The sequence below is a fragment of the Chrysemys picta genome, chromosome 1 (assembly GCF_011386835.1).
Source record: "Chrysemys picta bellii isolate R12L10 chromosome 1, ASM1138683v2, whole genome shotgun sequence".
Classification (NCBI taxonomy): Eukaryota; Metazoa; Chordata; order Testudines; family Emydidae; genus Chrysemys; species Chrysemys picta.
Window position 1 is genome coordinate 304868551 of NC_088791.1, and position 22035 is coordinate 304890585.

The 22035-nt window shown below is 40.3% G+C and overlaps 1 protein-coding gene across 12 annotated transcripts in view; it reads right to left on the reverse strand.

Annotated features, from left to right (window-relative positions):
- Nucleotides 1–22035, reverse strand: part of NBEA (neurobeachin) — an 823962-nt gene that overhangs the window by 515070 nt on the left and 286857 nt on the right. For all 12 annotated transcript variants that reach the window (XM_065581345.1, XM_065581343.1, XM_065581347.1 and 9 more), the window contains exons 19-24: nucleotides 18833–18914; nucleotides 18506–18629; nucleotides 17904–18096; nucleotides 16615–17634; nucleotides 10165–10382; nucleotides 8782–8935 (exon numbers count right to left, since the gene is read on the reverse strand). In XM_065581345.1, the coding sequence (XP_065437417.1) occupies nucleotides 8782–8935; nucleotides 10165–10382; nucleotides 16615–17634; nucleotides 17904–18096; nucleotides 18506–18629; nucleotides 18833–18914 (1791 nt within the window). The remainder of the gene's footprint in view (nucleotides 1–8781; nucleotides 8936–10164; nucleotides 10383–16614; nucleotides 17635–17903; nucleotides 18097–18505; nucleotides 18630–18832; nucleotides 18915–22035) is intronic.

Consider the following 22035-nt stretch of genomic DNA (forward strand, 5'->3'; position numbering starts at 1 on the left):
AATCAATAGCATTTACAGATACCCAGCACCTCAAAAAAAAAAAATCAGGTCACTTACATGTTTAATATGGAGTTAGGTGCCTAACTTCAGCCAATAACATTTGACATTTTTTGCCATATAGAAATTAGGCACCTTAGCTCATTCCAGAGCCCTTTCAGCAATGCAAAGAGCCAACCAGGACTATACTAAGCCACCTCAAGGAAATTCTTTTGTTAATATGCTACACACCATGTTGTGTATTGGAAAACAGCTGTGGTTACTTTGTTATAAAAGTATTAGGTCTAAGTTACACCAATTAACTGTAAAGTAGAGATGGTTGGGAATTTTCCAACAAAAGATGGTTTGTCAGAAAATACCCATCTGTTGACCCCAAAATGTTTCCAAGAACATAAGAACGGCCATACCGGGTCAGACCAGAGGTCCATCTAGCCAAGTATCTTGTCTTCTGATAGTGGCCAATGCCAGGTGCTTCAGAGGGAATGAACAGAACAGGTAATCATCAAGTGATCCATCCCTTGACGCCCATTCCCAGCTTCTGACAAACAGAGGCTAGGGACACCATCCCTGCCCATCCTGGCTAATAGCCATTGATTGGCCTATCCTCCATGAATTTAGTTCTTTTTTGAACCCAATTATAGTCTTGGCCTTCATAACATCCTCTGACAAAAAGTTCCACAGGTTGGCTGTGGGTTGTGTGAAGAAATACTTCCTTTTATTTGTTTTAAAACTGCTACCTATGAATTTCATTTCGTATCCCCTAGTTCTTGTGTTATGAGAAGGAGTAAATAACACTTCCTTATTTACTTTCTCCATACCAGTCATGATTTTATAGATCTCTATCATATCCCCCCTTAGTTGTCTCTTTTCAAAGCTGAAAAGTCCCAGTCTTATTAATCTCTCCTTATATGGAAGCTGATCCATGAGAGGATCTTCCCTCTTAACCCGTGACACCTTACTTTGCTGAAGAGCCTTTGCTGAGGGAACTTGTCAAAGGCTTTCTGAAAATCTAAGTACACTATGTCCACTGGATCCCCCTTGTCCACATGCTTGTTGACACCCTCAAAGAATTCTAGTAGATTGGTGAAGCATGATTTCCCTTTACAAAAACCATGTTGACTCTTCCCCAACAAATCATGTTCATCTGTGTGTGTTTGACAATTCTGTTCTTTACTATAGTTTCAACCAGTTTGCCCAGTACTGAAGTTAGGCTTATTGGGCTTTAATTGCCGAGATTGCCTCTGGGGCCTTTTAAAAAAATTGGCATTATATAGGAGATCCTTCAGTCATCTGGTACAGAAGCTGATTTAAATGATAGGTTACATACCACAGTTGTTAGTTCTGCAATTTCACATTTGAGTTCCTTCGGAACTCTTGGGTGAATACCATTTGGTCCTCTCCTTAGCTTTTTTCTTTGCTCCTTCCTGCTGAGGACCTAAATGAAATTCAAGCTTTAAATGCTCAACTCCTGCATTGCTAATGGGAAACAGCTAAGTGAAAGATATCCTCTTCCCCCTTTTATAAATGGTAGCTAGACTCAAGGGAAGAATAATTTGTATCCTGTGGCTCTTATTAACTACTATAAAAAGATCAGATTCTTAAGAACTGATTTTTTTAACAGGTACAACATTCTGGATTGTAAGGGAACTAGGAAGCTCAAGAGACACACTCATCATATAGATCAAACCAAAGAGAAGCCTGAATTTATAAAGGGACTGAAAGGTTTGTGAGGTTCAATAAATGAACTACAAACACCAACAACTCTCTCTTTTTGAGACTGAGTAAATGCTGGATTAAACATAGCTAGGTAAAAAAAATCTACATCACAACTATGAAACTAGAAAAGCAACTAACTACCTTTCTTTCCATCATAAACTAATGATCAGATAGGATGACAAGTGTTAATTATTTTTTTCTTTTTTGCCCAGGGACCGTGTCCCTCTTCACATTTCTTTATGTTTGGTCAAAAGATAAAATACACTGAGAGTCAGATGCAGTAATGCTGTTGAAGGAAGGCGTAAATTAAAAGTCCTGTGCCACAGGGTTAAATCACCCGAAGGAAGTCATGTGATATTAATATTTTAAAAGTTCAAAATGGGCACCCAGATTTTCAGTGAGAAGTACTATAAATTCCTTGATACATGTCAAAAATATTGTTGAGAAATACAGTTACGAAGCAATGAAGTAAAATACACAAAGCATATGAGTTTATTCTTTTTGATAAACTGAATAAGCACATATCTAGTGTGATCTACAACGTGTGTATGTATTATCCCATAGAAGCAAGTCTAACATCCATGTCTACCCAGATTTCTTTATGTCTTTACACCTACAGTAACTCCTCACTTAAAGTCGTCCTGGTTAACGTTGTTTCCTTGTTATGTTGCTGATCAGTTAGGGAACATGCTTGTTTAAAGTTGCACAATGTTCCCTTATAACATTGTTTGGCAGCCGCTTGCTTTGTCCCCTGCTAGCAGGAAGAGCAGCCCGTTGCAGCTAACTGGTGGAGGCTTGGAACCAGGGTGGACCGGCAGCCCCCTATCATCTCCCCACTCCCATAAGATCCCTGTGCGGCAGCTGCCCAGCATGCTATCAATTGCCGGTAGTTCAAGTGTCCCTCTGCCCCACTGCCATGTGCTGCTCCTCCCTCTGCCTTGGAGCTGCTTCTGGGAACCTCCTGCTTGCTGTGCCGGGAGGGGGGAGGGGAGGGGGGGTAATGTCAGGGTGTCCCCCTCCCCCCGCTCCTGCCCCCCACTTACCCCATCTCTATAGAGCGGGGGGGGGGGGGAGAACACAACAGGGCTCAGGACACAGGGAGCTTGCTGGCAGCAGCTGCTATCTCAACTTGCTGATCTACTTAAAAAGGCAGTGTACTTAGAGTGGGGGCAGCACACTTAAAGGGGCAATGCGCATCTCTCTCTTTCAAACACAGGGTGTCTCTCTGTCTGCCATGTGTCCCCCCTCCCTCGATTTGTGCTGCCTTGTAGAGTGTGAGGCTACATTAACAAAAATGTGTTAACTCTTGAGGGCTCAGCCGAGTGCTAGTTCGTCATTTAGCAGTAAGGCATTCCCTGGGAAATATCCCACCCTCTGACTTCACCACCTCAACCAAGCTTCATAATCATCATTGCTGTGTATAGTATTAAATTGTTTGTTTAAAACTTATACTGTGTTGTGTGTGTATACATATGATATAAAATATAGTCTTTTGTCTGGTGAACATTTTTTCCCTGGAACCTAACCCTCCTATTTATATTAATTCTTATCGGAAAATTGGATTCGCTTAACATTGTTTCGCTTAAAGTCGCATTTTTCAGGAACATAACTACAACATTAAGTGAGGAGTTATTGTACTTGTTTCTAAACCTCCCTCACCTGGATGGCAAGCTCTCTCTATTACTCATTGTCCCACTCCCAACTTTTTATTCAATGCCACTTGATCAGCTTTCATCTGGGGTAGCATTTCAGCAGTACTGTTTGGCACACTTCAGAGTTATAACCTCTCTGTTTTAAATTCAGTTCATTTTGTAATATCTTTAAATATAGAACAATACCACACAAGTAACTGAGAAATGACTATACCCATATGTATAATATAAGGATGTATTCTAAAGGGTTTCCTTTATTAAAATAAATTCCAGCTCAAAGAGAAAAGCTTGAGCCACTTACACGTGACAAGTTCTTGGGCTAAATATACATCATGAATGTACTTACATTTTAATTAAGAAGTGTGTTGTACAAATTTTTTTGCTGTTACTATTCTAACAAGATGACAAAACTGAATGTTTTGTAAGGGAGTTTGCTATAGTCTAGATAAGAATTTTTTTTTTAAATATTCAACCTTTTAATTTTGAAATGTCGTGGTACATAGAGCAAAATCATTAAGAACATCTTATTGTTGCAAACCAGGATATTATAAACACAACACTATTGAAAAGATAAGGGTAATTTATAAGACTTTATCGGATGTTCATGTATTATACACAATAAATAAAGGGCAACTCTGAATTACAGGACTAAAGGTCTATAAAGTAGTTTTGCAATGACATAAATCATGATAGCAAAGCTAGAGAGTCACCAAGATCCAAAGATGGAATTATAGCCAAGTAATTCAAACCGTGCCTGTTTTATATTTTATATACTATGAGGATTCCACATAAAGCATCTTCATTTTCAAACAAAGCCCCAGCTGCTTGTTTTGAAAAACGTGTTTGAGTGCCCTTCCTCTAAACACTACCAGAGCAGCTTTCATCTTAAGACGTAATGCTGTGGTTTTCCCCTGTACAAGTTAAGAAGCAGCTTTCTTTGCAATGTAACTTTCTAGAAATCTTTCCTTTAACATATTTGATGTCATTCTTGTGACTAAAGTGCAGGGTGCAGTCATACTTGTGAATTACAACACTTTTTGTTCACAGCAAATAGAACAAGAATAAAGCTGCTTGTCATCTGAGATGATGCAAATAATATAGGTACAGTATATACATATCCATTGTCTAAATCAGTATCATATGATTCTGTTTAGACAGTTGCTAGCCCATTAATACGTTTGAGTGCCAAATACTATTGGTCCAGCTAGTAGAGCAATTGTGTGAAACTATTTTTAGTTACATAAATACTGGTAATAAAGAATATAGGCAAAGAAGTGCCTATATTAGCTCGGGTTGTTTAGCCTGACCAAACGAAGGCTGAGGGGAGATAGGATTGCTCTCTTTAAATATATCAGAGGGATAAATACCAGGGAGGGAGAGGAATTATTCCAGCTCAGTACTAATGTGGACACGAGAACGAATGGATATAAACTGGCCGTGGGGAAGTTTAGGCTTGAAATTAGACGAAGGTTTCTGACCGTCAGAGGGGTGAAATATTGGAACAGCCTTCCGAGGGAAACGGTGGGGGCGAAGGACCTGTCTGGTTTTAAGATTAAGCTAGATAAGTTTATGGAGGGAATGGTTTAATGGGATAACATGATTTTAGTCAAAGGAACAGCGTGCCATGGCAGGTAAATAGTATAATAGTATATAGTAAATAGTAAATAGTATAATGGCTAATGAGGGTCAGGCTGGAGAATCTTGCCTACGTGCTCGGGGTTTTACTGATCGCCATATTTGGGGTCGGGAAGGAATTTTCCTCCAGGGTAGATTGGCAGGGTTTTCGCCTTCCTCCGCAGCATGGGGCAGGGATCGGAAGAAAGGAGAGCAGCAGAATACGGACCCTGGACTTCAGAAAAGCAGACTTTGACTCCCGCAGGGAACAGATGGGCAGGATCCCCTGGGAGAATAACATGAAGGGCAAAGGGGTCCAGGAGAGCTGGCTGTATTTTAAAGAATCCTTATTGAGGTTGCAGGAACAAACCACCCCGATATGTAGAAAGAATAGTAAATATGGCAGGCGACCAGCTTGGCTAAACAGTGAAATCCTTGCTGATCTTAAACGCAAAAAAGAAGCTTACAAGAAGTGGAAGATTGGACAAATGACCAGGGAGGAGTATAAAAATATTGCTCAGGCGTGCAGGAGTGAAATCAGGAAGGCCAAATCACACTTGGAGTTGCAGTTAGCAAGAGATGTTAAGAGTAACAAGAAGGGTTTCTTCAGGTATGTTAGCAACAAGAAGAAAATCAAGGAAAGTGAGGGCCCCTTACTGAATGAGGGAGGCAACCTAGTGACCGAGGATGTGGAAAAAGCTAATGTACTCAATGATTTTTTTGCCTCTGTCTTTACGCACAAGGTCAGCTTCCAGATTGCTGCACTGGGCAGTACAGCATGGGGAGAAGGTCACCAACCCTCTGTGGAGAAAGAAGTGGTTCGGGACTATTTAGAAAAACTGGACGTGCACAAGTCCATGGGGCCGGATGCGCTGCATCCGAGGGTGCTAAAGGAGTTGGCGGGTGAGATTGCAGAGCCATTAGCCATTATTTTTGAAAACTCATGGCGATCGGGGGAGGTCCCAGATGACTGGAAAAAGGCTAATGTAGTGCCCATCTTTAAAAAAGGGAAGAAGGAGGATCCGGGGAACTACAGGCCAGTCAGCCTCACCTCAGTCCCTGGAAAAATCATGGAGCAGGTCCTCAAGGAATCAATTATGAAACATTTAGAGGAGAGGAAAGTGATCAGGAACAGTCAGCATGGATTCACGAAGGGGAAGTCGTGCCTGACTAACCTAATTGCCTTCTATGATGAGATAACTGGCTCTGTGGATGAGGAGAAAGCAGTGGATGTGTTATTCCTTGACTTTAGCAAAGCTTTTGATACGGTCTCCCACAGTACTCTTGCCGCCAAGTTAAAGAAGTATGGGCTGGATGAATGGACTGTAAGGTGGATAGAAAGCTGGCTAGATCGTCGGGCTCAACGGGTAGTGATCAATGGCTCCATGTCTAGTTGGCAGCCGGTTTCAAGCAGAGTGCCCCAAGGGTCGGTCCTGGGGCCGGTTTTGTTTAATATCTTTATTAATGATCTGGAGGATGGTGTGGACTGCACTCTCAGCAAGTTTGCAGATGACACTAAACTAGGAGGCGTGGTAGATACACTAGAGGGTAGGGATCGGATACAGAGGGACCTAGACAAATTAGAGGATTGGGCCAAAAAAAACCTGATGAGGTTCAACAAGGACAAGTGCAGAGTCCTGCACTTAGGACGGAAGAATCCCATGCACTGCTACAGACTAGGGACCGAATGGCTAGGTAGCAGTTCTGCAGAAAAGGACCTAGGGGTCACAGTGGACGAGAAGCTGGATATGAGTCCACAGTGTGCTCTTGTTGCCAAGAAGGCTAATGGCATTTTGGGCTGTATAAGTAGGGGCATTGCCAGCAGATCGAGGAACGTGATCGTTCCCCTTTATTCGACATTGGTGAGGCCTCATCTGGAATACTGTGTCCAGTTTTGGGCCCCACACTACAAGAAGGATGTGGAAAAATTGGAAAGAGTCCAGCGCAGGGCAACAAAAATGATTAGGGGTCTGGAGCACATGATTTATGAGGAGAGGCTGAGGGAACTAGGATTGTTTAGTCTCCAGAAGAGAAGAATGAGGGGGGATTTGATAGCAGCCTTCAACTACCTGAAGGGGGGTTCCAAAGAGGATGGAGCTCAGCTGTTCTCAGTGGTGGCAGATGACAGAACAAGGAGCAATGGTCTCAAGTTGCAGTGGGGGAGGTCCAGGTTGGATATCAGGAAAAACTATTTCACTAGGAGGGTGGTGAAACACTGGAATGCGTTACCTAGGGAGGTGGTGGAGTCTCCTTCCTTGGAGGTTTTTAAGGCCCGGCTTGACAAAGCCCTGGCTGGGATGATTTAGCTGGGAATTGGTCCTGCTTTGAGCAGGGGGTTGGACTAGATGACCTCTTGAGGTCCCTTCCAACTATGATATTCTATGATTCTATGATCGCTAGCTGAAGAATTCTCTGCTAATTGAAGTCTCTAAACCACAGGATTTGGGGACTTCAACAGCAGAGTCAAGGGAAAGGGTAGGGACGGCTTTGTGGCCTGCATCATGCGGGAGGTCAGACCAGATGATCATAATGGTCCCTTCTGACCTTAAAGTCTATGAGTCTATAAGTGAGGGTTGTCCAGAGGCTTGAGCAGGAGATAGAGCTTAGGGATCCCTAAGCGCTATTATTGGCACTGCTGCTGATCTGTTGCATTACTTTAGGGAAGTCACTTAACCCATTTGTATCTCATTTTCCCCATCTGAAAATGTCATTAATAGCCACAGTTCCTTACATGAGTGTTTGAGGTATAACACTGTTTTTACTTAAAATGTTTTTAGATCTTCAGATGAGATATTGAGAGCAAAACATTGCTATTACTAATTAAATTGCATTTTGCATGCTAAAGGGGGGGCCTTTTCTTCACCCTTCCCAACGCAGCACATTAAAACACTAAACCAGGGGTCGGCAACCTACGACCCGCATGCCAAACACGGCACGCAAGCCGATTGTGAGTGGCACGCTGCTGCCCACTGAGAGGAGGAGAAGGGGGGGCAGAGGGGCTGGGAGCACCCCCAGGAGCCGAGCACCCCAGTCTTCTGCCCTGCACCTCCCCACCCCAACACACACCCATCCCTCTGCCCTGCACCCCCACACACACCCCAGCCCTCTGCCCTGACCTCGAGTTGCCTCCAACACCCCGCCTTCTGCCCTGCACCTCCACACACACCCCAGCCCTCTGCCCTGAACCCCCCCACACCCAGTCTTGTACCCTGCACGTCCACACACCCCAGCCCTCTGCCCTGACTTCAAGTCCCCTGCCACACACCCAGCCCTCTGCCCTGAACCCCCCCCACCCAGCCTTGTGCCCTGCACCTCCACACACACCCCAGCCCTTTGCCCTGACCTCGAGTCTCCCCCCCACCCCCCCAACACCCAGCCCTCTGCCCTGAACCCCCCACCCAGCGGGCTGAGCAGGCTGGCGGCGTAAGATCAGCATTTTAATTTAATTTTAAATGAAGCTTCTTAAACATTTTGAAAACCTTGTTTACTTTACATACAACAATAGTTTAGTTATATAATATACACATAGAGAGAGACCCCTTCTAAAAAAACGTTAAAATGTACTACCAGCACGCGAAACCTTAAATTAAAGTGAATAAATGAAGACTCGGCACACCACTTCTGAAAGGTTGCCTACCCCTGCACTAAACCTTAACAGTTTGGTTGATATTGATCAAACTTTTGGAAGAAATCAGTTGTGTTTTCTCCTGTTAAAAAGAAAGCTATTCAGTCAGACAATCCTGTGTTACTATTCTTAACAGTAATTTTTAACATGACCACTAGATGGAAATATTGTACTTACAGTTGGAGATGTGGCTGCAGATAACAATGGTAAAATCCCTCCACAAGCAATGATAATATTGTCTACCATCTGGGAAATGAGGTGGATCGTGTTGTGTACAAAAATAATGTTTTCATTGCTATTGACAAAGTCCATTACAGATTTTGTAGAATGACTAAAAAAATAGGGGGAAAAAAAGATATTAGAACACCAAAGTTTTTTAAAAGTTTAGATTCTCTGTTTTTTGAAATCCGAACTTGAATGTTTCCTAGTTGTATGGTATTGTCTTTGTAATAATAAAATGTTCGTGAAATTAGTGGCCAGTAAACAAACAGTATTGGCCTTAATTGCAGAAGGAATTACAAACTAAACTTCTAACTTGCCTGTGAATTTCAGGTAAACAAAGGGGGCAAAAATAAAGTGATTGGTATAAAAAAAACTACTACTACTGACTATTTTATAGTATGGTCACACAAACGTGTAAATTACATTTAAGCCAATTGGTAATCTGATTTAATTAAGCGAATTCTCAACTACTGATAATACATCATTACAGCCTTTGCAGAATGAATTGTGTCATTCTGGGAAATAGATTAAATAGTGCCTGATGTACCGCTGGACTACAAGTAGTAACTATTAAGGTAGTTTCTTTGCTTAACTAAAAGGAATCATAACAGAAGAGTCATCAAGGTGAAAAGCAATGTATTTAAGCAATACATTCTTCTTTTTTAAAATGGTAAACAGATGGTTTTTAAAAAGACACAAGATCACTTGCACTATTTTTTAAATTTTAAAAATGTGTTAAATACATAAATGAATTAGGATGCTATGACAAAAAATATACAGTTAATAGCAATGTGGCCATCAAGGCTAATCAAGATAAAGCATGTCTTTATTGTTTTACAATTGGAAATCTTTACAGAAATGAAAACTTGTTTATAGGCTAGCTGTGACTGCCTACTAAATTCTCTTGGAGGAGTCTCTGTATTAAGTCATAAGATAGATGAATTATTCAAACACAGGATGAAGACCGGTGTGTGGAACAAATATTTCTGGATTAAGAATGCGAACACCTCCAAACGCTAGTAGTGGCTACTAAAAATAATGTCACAGATATTTGTCATCCCCATATTAAATGTAGTGGTTACTAATAAAAAGTCCATTAAGATACAGTAATTCAAAAAGGATAGGTGAGATACTACAGTTTTTATCCCTCACAAAGAATAGGAATTAACTGAGGCATGTCAGATACTACAATAAGGTAAGTCTGGTAAAGCTGACTTTACAATGGAAATTTACCTTTAAAAAAGTAGTTACCAATACATCTTGTATCTAATTAGGTCTTTACTTCGCTGATAAACACATACATAATAAAGTTAAAAATAAGAAATATAGCTTTTCTACCTTCTCCAAACATGTACATCTGTTTCTAATGCAAACAGCAAATCTGTCAGCAGCCTCTGGTGCATTGGAGACCATTTAAACTCTGGAATACGAAACATAGTTGTGCGTGGACCTGGACTAAACTGGCGTCGTTGTTCTTCTGTCATTGGCATTCCTCGAAATCCCAAGTCAACTCGCAAGTCTCTGTCTTGCTGGGTAACAGACCGACCTTGCACAGCCTATGTTAACAAAAAGTTCAAAGTTTGTGTTAAACATATGCAATGAATTCTAACAATGCACATGGATAAGATTTGGAGAAGGAGGGGCTATAATTGGAGCTGAAAATAAAAAAATAAAATATACCAGTAGTGCCATCCAGATAAAGTTGGTGTCATTTGATGTAGCCTCATTGAAACTACTCTGATTTACGCCAGCTAACAATCTGGCCTCACATCTGGGCCTTCCTTTCAGTTGTTTAGTGACATTTTGCATTTCAGATTCCTCAACGTGCACCCTGAAGGGATTTTGTTTGCAGTGTGTTTATTTTTGGCAAGTTGATCCTGTCTAGATATTTTGAGGGAAGTGAGACACACTCTATACCTCGGGGGAGCGCCCTGTAATCCCCATATTTATATATAATTGTGATCATGCACGTAAAGCATGCCATGTGAGGTGTCAGGGGAAAGGTTATGATCTGCTGAAAGCCATTGTTCTATTTAAATATTGCATATGAAATTATAAGAATTGAGTTGTATGGTTTTTCACTAAAATATGCTGTGCGAGTGGCAAGTCCCCAGATACTAGCTCTCCAGATATAACGACAAGAAAGGTAACTAATGCCTGGGTGGGTGCTGAGCAGATATCACCAGCCATTGTCCAGCAGAGGAGTTACAATTCAATGACTCACTCACAGGAGATGTTGTGAATCAACAATGCCCACCAGATATGCCTGGACTTGTGTTCTCCAAGCACATGGGACTAAAGGTATAAAACAAAACACAATAGCCCCATGCTTGGCCTTTTCTACTCCACACCCCCCACCTATGCTGCAAGTAACAAAGACACTCGGAAGACTGAAGACTCCAACAGAGGATACTGGCCCAGGTTTCAAGGGTGAAACCTGTGTACTGTGATCTGCAATATCCAGTGGGCTGAGAAAAATTGCTTAATCTAGATCTTGCCCTGTCTAATAGGGTTGAGAGTTTAGACTACATGCTTATATTTTATTTTGGTAACCACTCTGACTTTTTGCCTATCATTTATAATCATTTAAAATCTATCTTTTTGTAATCAATCAACTTATTTTACCTTTTATCTTTACCAGTGAGTTTGCCTGAAGTATCTGCTCAGGTTTACAAAGGCTGGTGTATATCCACTATCCATTAATGAAGTGGTGAGCCAATTAATAAACTTGCACTACTCGTCTTGAGCAGTCCAAGATGGCATGTTCCTGAGGTACAAGGCTGGAGCTGGGAGGATCTGGCTGGTGTCTTTCTCTGTGTGATTCATGAGCGGCTCTGGGAGCATTCATGCAATCTAGCTGGGGTGTGGGGCTCCACATGCGGTTGTGCTGAGTGATAACAGCACCTGGAGGAGTTTGCAGCTTGTCACTAGCAAAGCATTGTGAGAGACAGCCTAGGCTGGAGAGCTAAGGGGCACAGCTGTCCCACAGTCCCAGGCTGTACCCTGGGGATCCCGTCACAGGGGGTATTAATCTATACTTTTTTAGAAGGATCATCATCATAGTCTTTTTTTTTTTCTCAGAAGTACAAATCTAGCTTTCCAGGTATCTTGTACCTGATTGTGTCTTAATTGAGCAAGTTTTCTGGCGTACCAGGACAGCCTTTAGTGTCTCCTAGCAGGTGGCTGATTTGTGGATTATATTGTTTTAATTTCTAGGTAGTCCTGAGCGGTTTTTACTTGGTGCACACTCACAAAGGAGAAAAAGGAATTATTTAGTGTGATACACAAGATTACTGGGAGGAAAATTTTAGAGAGAGAGAATTTAAACCGAATGTTAGGAAAATCTTCCTAATGATGAAATCACTTAGACTGTGGTACAGTCTCCCAAAAAAGAAATAGTAGAAGCCACATTGCTTGGGATTATTTTAAAAGCAGACTAGACAATACAAAAGAAATTTTATTGTAAGGAATAATATTGCATTAGCTGAAGATGGATTGGGTGATCTTTTCTTTTCGTCTTTTCTATTCTAAATGAAACAAATTTAGAACAAGTTGCTTTAAATGGCATTTTAGTTAGTGGATTTTTTTAATCACCTTCAATTGCAAATTCCTGAATACTGCATGCTGATTGTCAGGGAAAAAAAAGACATCAATGGTGTATTTATTTTTGCATTGTAAAAAGCAGAATAGTACAGAAACCCAGCTCCAAAGTTCACTTGATCTTTAGTCTGAAATGTTGTCACTTCCATTTTGAGAGCAGGAGAGGGACACATTGTTAACTCAATTGTCAAACTGGTCTGTTAAGATCTACATTTCTGCTGCTATTGCTGCTTGTCTATTTTATATCTCCTCAGAATAATTTTTACAGACTTGATCCTACACCACTGAAGTCATGGGATTTTTACCATTGATTTGAATGAGACCAGGATCAACTCCTAAAACCTGGGAGACAACAGTAATTAAAATAAAGTATGTGGGAACAAAAGGAGGAGGAAATTTCACCTAAAAATGGAATTTGGAAATATCAAGAATATGTACACAAGTTGGAGAGATCTTTCAGTCTTGAATTCTGTGGCCATAGTTTTCCTAGTGATTATATAAAATATCTGTACTGTGGTTTAGTCTTTTTCTGTATCACATACTAAACAAGTATTTAGTATTTAGAATAAACACTTTTAATTTTAGTAGTTTTTAGTACCCTCAGTAAGGTGCCATTGTGCTGGGGACTTCTAACTCCAACACAGATTAAAGAGATATTCCGTGGCCTGATGAATTTACAATCTGAACAAAAGGCAACAAGTGAATTTATCAAAGGAGGGGGGAAGGGAGAGACAGGAGAAAACACAAGAGTAACAGTGACAAGATAAGATAGCGTAGCTCTGCCTATTTTATTATCTCTCTATATGTATAGATCCATATATAGATATTGGTTAAAACAGGAAAGAAGAGGAATATATCCCTACATCCTTCTCCCTTTGATATTTTAACTAAAAAAACCTACACTCCACAATAGAAGCAATCTGTTCCCCATTACTCCCCTATTTCTCAGTCCATTTGCTGATTTTCCTGGAATCAGCAGTCTTTGTTTGATGATTTAGACTAAGAATAAAAACCATCTGGCAACTGAAAAAAATCACAGTTTGAACAGCTTTGACACCTTTTTCGCTAAAGGTTCCCCCCCCCCCCATTATGCAGAGTGCCTTAAAATGTGGCAGATCCTATACCTTGCTTGAGGTGCTGCAGTAATTTTGAGAAGGTTTTCACCAATTTGAGAGTTTGCATACAAAAGAATACATGCTCCCTCTCTCATGGCACTTGTCAATGCATAAGTCAATGTACTGTACCTACATGCCAAATGCAGGAAGTGGAGGAAGAGGCTCAGTATCTCTGCTCACTGAAGCTTAGCATTACTCTTTTTCAGTCTCCTAGTTAAAGGAACGTTCTTCTCCCTGAACGGTAGGGGTAGATACAGGAAAGCCAGAGTCTGTTACTTTGAGAGGAGTACTGTAGTTTTTGTGGGGAGGGAACTGCCTTCTGGAAGCCCTGAATTCTCAATATCTGAGAGACTACTACATATTCTGGAGTTCTTCATGCAGCAGTGTTCTTCAGAAAGACAAGGTAGCCTTAGATGTCTGATCAGATGATGACCATTGTGCTGCTACAGGTATCAGTATTCCTCTCAAGGTGTTCCTGATGCTATGTTAAGTGGTGCCTGCTGCAAACTACTATACATAATCCTACCAGGCCACATCTGTATCAGCTCTACCTGTCATCCCTAGTTTCAAGGGACTTGGTTGACTACTGAATCCATCTGACCAGTAGAGGAGTAACCTGTGTACATGGTTGTTTGCAGAAAGTTGTTTGTTCATTTTAAAGCTCTCTCTAAATCAGACTCTCTTTTTGCCAAGTAAGTCTTTACCAAGAATCCTTAAGTGGATGTGGCAATCGCTAGAGTGGCAAGGTGATGTCATCCATTTCCGCACTCTGGAGATTCTCAGCAAAGGTCTCAGTGTCTTTCTGTAACACTGAATACAAGAGCCTCCATGATGCCAACAATGTATGCACAATCCTGGAAGTGAAGTCAGGCTTATCCTCCCACTTGAGCAGCTTGAAACAATCTTTATCCTGTACCTGAGGATCAGGTAATTCTGGGACTGTCAGTATTCCTGTAGGGGGAGGGGGAAACTGAATTGAAGGGCTGTCTGTTGAGACACAGCCTCATGGTGGTGGAGTGAGACCAGTGTAAAGCCTGGCCATGGAGGGAGACAGTAGGGCTGGAAGGTGGGCAACAATAAGGCAATCCAAACTGGAAATTGAGTTCCTGTTTCCCATGCATATGTGAATTGTTGGCCCAAGTTGATGACATTTGCTATAGTCATGCAGAGGGCACAGGAATGTGCCCCGGTGCACAGCAGGTAAGGGGAGAAGCAGTGGCGAGGAAGAGAGGAGAGGAATAGTGACTAAATGAAGTTGTTCTGGCCTGGAAGCTCTTAGAACTTCAGCAGGGCCAACCTAGAACCTAGGAGGGGCTCTAAGTCTGGTGGGCTCCTTGGTCCTACTGTGAAATCCGCAGAAGAGGTGGAGAATTTCCAAAACCCTAGGCGCTCCTGACCTACTCAGCAGAGCATTGATTGTGTATCATAGTAAAAGAGATTGATCTGTTTTCTGCCTAGAATCCATAGCCATTAACAGGACTTGGGAAGAGATATCTTGTCCGCTACCTTGCTCCTTTTTTCCTGAGCATGATCCACTAGATACCTTGAAGGAAAAGAAGGATTTCCAGTGGCTATCTTTGCTGGTCAAGTAAAGCTTTCCCAGCATAGTCCTCTGGGGGTCTGAGAGAGTCAGATATGTTGAAGTCCTTACCGGAGACCCCAATGCAGAGAAACAGACACAGACTAAAGATGTGAATAATTCTCTTTGGGCACAGTCAGGGAAAGCCATATACTGTGGGTGTTCCATTATCAGAAGAGTTTCTCTGTAGCTTAGGAACTTCTTTTCTCTATGCTTCGCTGCATCAACCCATAAGAGTACAGATCTCCTCATATGTTGGAGACAGCAAGGACTGGTAATGATTAGGGCTCTGTGTCTGTCATGGAGGTCGTGGAAGTCACAGATTCCATGACTTCCCATGACCTCCATGACTTCTGTAGTGGCCAGTGTGGCTGACCTCAGGGTCACCCAAGCAGCTGGCTTCTGAGACCAGCTGCTCAGGTGGCCCAGGGGACAGCCTCACCAGCCGCAGCTGGAGCGGCCCCGGGGACAGCCAAACCAGCCACTGCTCGGGCGGCCCCAACAGCGGTCCTGAGGCGGACGGAGCAGCTGTAGTCTGCTGGCCCCGGCAGTGGTCCCTGGGTGGCTGGCCAGAGTAGCTGCAGTCCGCAGCTCCCAGAAGCTGGTGCTGCAGACAACGAGCAACCCCAGCAGAAGCCCCCCCACATGACCCCCTCCAACATTTAGTCACAGGTATTTTTAATACAAGTCATCCACTGGTCACAGGCCGTGAATTTTTATTTATTGCCCGTGACCTGTCCATGACTTTTACTAAAAATACCCGTTACTAAATTGTAGCTTTAGTAATGATGAGATAGTAAGGCTCTTATATGCATAGGATATTACCACCAAAAAAGTTTTGAGTACTGTCTCCAAAGTTGAAACTCTACCCAAATGCTGATTGGCACAGAGAAACAAAGAGAATTAAACCATAAGAAACACTAGAATTTATACTTTATTATACTCTGTCTTACCAAAAAGCCTAAGTAAAATACAGCATGGTTGTAGCCATGTTGGTCCCAGGATATTAGAGAGACAAGTTGGCTAAGGTAATCTCTTTTACTGGACCAACTTCTATTGATGTGAGAGAAGTGGGTCCAATAAAATTATTACCTCACGCACCTTGCTTAAGTAAAATACAAACATTTCTAGCCTTAAAACAGAAAAAAAGAATTTAGATTCATACAATAAACGTTTATAATTATTAGTCACATTGTCCACAAGAAATAAATCATGTGGGCTAATAATATATTTCTCCAGCAAAATTTTTAAAGTGATATTCCATAATTGCAATGAGTGAGATTTTCTTATGGTAAAATAACATCATTAAACATGGACCAACCATTTTGAAAATAAAAATGTTTGCAAGACATATTTCTGATATGATGCTAAAAAGAATACCTTTAAAATTTGGCCACAGCTGTGATTAGATATACTTTTGTGATTGGATTAATTATCCTGTAATCAAATACATATATGTCACATACGGATATAATTATAGCACCTCTAACTTACTTGGGTTGTAGTAGTTGTCTGGATCTTCCTTATCTCCTTCCCTGCTTCTTTACCATCATCAGATCTTTCTGTATCTGATATTATACTTCCTGCATCAACATTAGGTAGACTTTTGCTACCAGAAGACTCTGTCTCCAGGGTTGTAGCTGTCATCTCAGCATATTCTAATCCTTTGGATGATGAAGCTAACTCCCTTTCAGAAAGGTTGCTCATTCCATCTGAAGTTGTATGAATCTTGAACTCCTTATCCTCTATTATACTTGAAGTACATGTTATATCTACACTACCAGTCATGTGAGCAAGCAATCCAAGATCATCACTTACACCAAGATGCATTTGAGTCTCTTGTACATTTGGAATAGTAATGTGATTACTGGAAAGTTCAGGGAGAAGTTTCTCTTCTTGGTTGGGTATTTTATCAAAAAGAAATGAGGTATTGTTAGTAGAAGGTTCATCTTTCTCATCAGCCAGTGTTATCAAAGGCCCATTATCCTTCTCTTCGCTTTTCTTAATGATACCAACACTACCATGGACATTGTTTTGGAGTTTCTCAACAGCAGCACAATATACGTTATCTAAAAGGGATTCAACTTCCACGAGGGCACCATTCTCTCCAGTTACCAGAGTCTCTGGTGATAAATCCATATCATCAAGCTTTACTTCTGTGGCTTCTACCTTTTCAGCTTTTATATCAACTAACAGATCATGAACCTCAACATGTACACCCCCTCCTGGTCTATCTGAACTTCCAAGCACATCATCTGACACCTTTGTAGCCATGAGCAAGTCCCTGGTATCTGTGCTGACAGGGTAATCTGTTTCACTTTCTGGGCTTTGGCTTTGTGAAAGGTCTTCTATCTCTCGAATTTCCAGTCCACCTTTTGCTCCTGTTGTCTGAGATGAAAGGCCTGAGATAGTGCTCACATTCCCCTTTTTCCCCTTTTTTATGTTCTCTTCCTCTTGCCTTTGATATTCTTCATACATTTTTGCTAGATACTCCTTGTGAGCTTCATAGGTGACCTTAAATGGAACATGACAGATCATAATTTCAGAGTAAATATATACTTTATCAATTTTGGGGGGGGAAATCAATAGTATAATTAATGTATAGTTCATGAAACATTTCACAGCAAAGAACTCACACTAATAAAGAAAAATGCTAAACTATCATGCCCTATGCTATCCACAAGATGGCACTAAATCACTTTACATTGTATCTACTGTATTACTGGCCCCTTTGGCTTAGGGAGATATTGGGATCAACAGAAACTCCAGAAACTAATTCTTACCTTGGAATGTGCTATAGAAAGAGTATCCACCCAGACCCTCCAGCCTCCCCATTCATATTTTATTGCATGATACAAGAGAATACGGAAGATGTTGTACACCATCTCTGTGATTTTCTGTTCTTCAGAGTTCTTAGGGTTAATATATCCCAGAGAAAACATCCAGTCCTGCCACACCGAACACTGAAGTAAACATCTAAAGTAAAATAATTAGGTCAAAATATATCCAAATAAAATTCAACTTTTTTTCATTTTTTAAATTCAGATGAGTAAAACGGGATAAAAAAAACAATTTAAATAGCCTCTCTCCTATGAACTTCAACGTAATCTTAATAGATCACTTATTTTTGTTTTAAATTCATGATCTTAAAATGTTGTTAAGTAAAGCATTGTGAACAAAACAAAAATATATATCACTGATTTAAAATTAACTACCGGATGTTCATACCATTTGTTTTAACCACATATTTATTGCATATTATGTAAAACTGCACATTACAATACTCAAGACTTTTATCCAAAATTTCTTGTGTGTTAACGACATTGAGTGTGGTAACAGGTGACCTATTTCTGTTATTGGGAGAAATAATATTTGATTTACATACCTTCTGTTTTCACGACTATTACTGAAAAGTTTTATCATATCAGATAAAAACAAACGCCGAACTTCCATCAGCTCTGCACTTGGTGTGGAATTTTTTAACAATGTTGCCACCACTTTAAGAATCACTGTAAAAGAGCAAATATGTTACATAACACATTTTTAAATCCCATCCAAAAACCAGCTGTTGAAATCATAAAAGTATTGAATAAAAGCCAATTTTCTTTGACGTATTCAACATATTAACTGCTCTTGCAATGTGAAATAACACTTTCTTAAAAAAACAACCTCTCGCCATTAATTTGAAACAAACATAAAATAATCTCCTTACTTGGATTCTGAATTTTCACTGTAGAATCTGGCTCTGGATGTGGTTTATGAACAACTTGAGTGCATACTTGTTCTGTCAAAATCTAAAACAAACCAATTATTTATTTACCATCTATTAATTTTATAGCATAAACTTCAAATTTCTATTTGATCTTATTGTGCTGTGGTTTATTATGAACAATGGAACAATGTGTGTGTTAGGCCTTGATACAAAAAATGCTTTAGTAAAATAATATTGCTGCAACAATGCAAAGGAAGAAATGGATTTTAATTACAAACCAATCCTGAATGCAAGGAATCAAGTTTTCATTATAATATATTAACAAATAAATGTATTATGGGATAGCTATAAACATTTTAAAACCGTTTTTAAATGTCAAAGAACTCCCTCTCTTCTGGTTCCAATCCACCTTAATATCTAGATTATTTTTATTAGAGTTCAGTATCACCGCAGAACATTTTGCTGTAAAACTGTGTCAAAAATTCACATATTTCCACTACAGATAGGTCTCTCATATGTGAACATTTTGTAAATGAAATCTTGACTGACTTTTGTGTAATAGTATTATTAGTTTGAATATACAGATCTGTTCAAACCATATGCTGCCAAAAAACTGTATGGTTTCAGGTACTGATTCAAATTAAAGAAAGCCACAGTTAATAGAAATTTATATACAACTATGCATATGGCTCAATACACAAAGAATCCTGTAGAGAATCTAAAAACTTTCAGCATCAGTATTAAATTAATGTTGCTTGGTGAAACTGTGCGATGAACTTTGAATGGCTAACGTACAAATCTCAATTGGAAAAACTGACCTGAGTCTACTGAACCATGATGCTGGTTAAATAAAGTAGTTTTATTATTTAAGTTTAAGATTCATTAGGGAATAGTGGTAAGAAATGTAAGAAAATATTTTTACAGTTGGTAATAAGGACAAAAACCAAACCAAAACAAAAGCCAAAACAAAACAAAAACAACCACCCTTGATGAACTTCAAAAGGGCTTTGGTTTATGTTATTCAAGACAAACATTATGTATTTTCTTCATCTAACAAAAGGTCTCTCTGTAACTGTACTGAAGTCAGGGGAAATGTTCTTGATATTGACAATTAAATTGGTTATTTGGAGTATAGGGGGAATATATTTTACTTTTGTAACGTAAAGAATGTAGCATCTTGCTCTCTTGTAAGTTTTAGTGATATGTAAACTATTATGTAGTTTTACTATGTACAATTCAAACTATGTTTCACCCACATTTAGTTATACTTCAGAGTCTGTTAAGTGACTTCAAAATTCAAACGCTATAAAGCACTTTGGGGTCCTTCATAAACTTAATATATGGCAAAAGTGAAAAGAAAAGCTGTATAGTCAATAGATTTTACAGAGGTACAGAACATGAAATGTTGCTCAAACTTCTGAAAACTTATCTCAGGGCACATCTTTCTAAAAATATCTGGATTGATCACGGAAAAAAAAAAAAGTCAGACCTGCATTACAGCCCTATGAGAGTATGTGCACAAGGACATGTATAATTAAGATTCAGCATATAATCACAGTTAGTGTGTACACAAATGAAAAGTGAACTGTGCAGCTGATCATTTGTATGCAGTTACTTTGAGTATGTAATTGAAGTAACACCACAAATTAAAGCCCAGTCCAGCAAAGCCATAAACACATGGCTAACTTTAAAAGATGCATTTTTACCAAAAATATCTTTTATTAAGACTATTCATAGTAATAGTAATACGGTGCTCACAGATCAACCCCTCTGTATATCAAAAATGAAATAAAAATAATCTCCCCAACTACGTAGCATCCAGGAACTAAAGAGAAATTAAATACTACTGAGGTTGAATAAATTAACTAATTTCATAGACATAGCTTAGGGTCCCCAACAGCAGCTGCAAGACTGGCCAATCGGATGGCTGTCATTGTACCACTCAAAGACCACTCCATATTTCAGTAATTATTGATTTTGGGGGTGTTTTAGTAACCTGTTGTGGATGTGTGTAAGTGCTTGAGACTAAAATAAAGTGCAGCTTTAAGTGAAAGCACTCTCGTATTGTACTGATTGTGCTAGCCACCTACTGGTCGGACAGCCATGTCTCCATTGATTTATTTCCTACCACCACCTCACCAATAGTAATAGTTACCAAGATCTTTGGGTTTTAAAAGTCATGGTAACAAGAGATCCTATATAGCGTGGAACCTGGCAAGAGACAGAAAAGCCCTGGCAGAGGTCTAGACTAGGACCAGTCCAATTAACTCTATTATTTGTAGAGGTGATAACACTGATGTCTCTTTGTTTACATTCAGGGCCAGGTTGCTGAACAGTTAGATAGTCTGACAGACAGTGGACTTTACTTGGTGCCCACAATGACCTCAAACCAACCAAGCATCCAGGCAAGAGTACACAAGAACATCTGCCTGGCAGGGGTAGGCTGCAATTACTGCCACGCACTTGGTGAAAAGCCTCAGTGACAATAACAAACCAAACGGCCGAACTGTGAATGTTAATGATCCTCTCATTCCACGCACCTTAGGAATCTCCTGTGACCAGGGTGGTTTGCCACATCGAAAGTAGGCATCCTATAAATCTAATTCAGCTTAACAGTATCCTGGATCAAGGGGAAGAATAATAGGAGCAAGGGGCACCATATGGACTTTAGATTTTTTATGTGTCTGTTTAGACTCCAAAAGTCTAGGATCGGTCAGACTCCTCTGGCTTTGGTTATTAGAAAGTATGGGGATGGGGGGAGGGGAATCCCTGTCTTGAAGAAGAGGCGGCACTTCTTCAGCTCCCAAAGAACCTAGAGTCTGCACTTCTTGAATTAGTACAGACTCTTGAGAATGGTCCTCGAAAAGGGACCAGAAAGTGTCATGGGAGTAGAGGACAGAAAGAGTTGTAGAGTATATCCCAATTCCACCATGCTTTGTACCCACTTGTTTGAGGTGACAGCAAGCAGGGAATGTGATAAGCTTCTTCCTGAAGGGAGGAGAAGTGCCAGAAAGATCTGGCAAGTTAAGCCTGCTGTCCTCAACATAGGAATCAAACAGGGGCCTTTGAGGCTTGTGGCTGCTGGATGATGTGACTGAGGATATGGGTGCCCAAGGCTTCCTGCTCCAAGAGTTTTGCTTGCATGTAGAATGGTCAGGCTGTCTATAGGACTAAAATTGCTATCTTCACTGATATTGAGGATG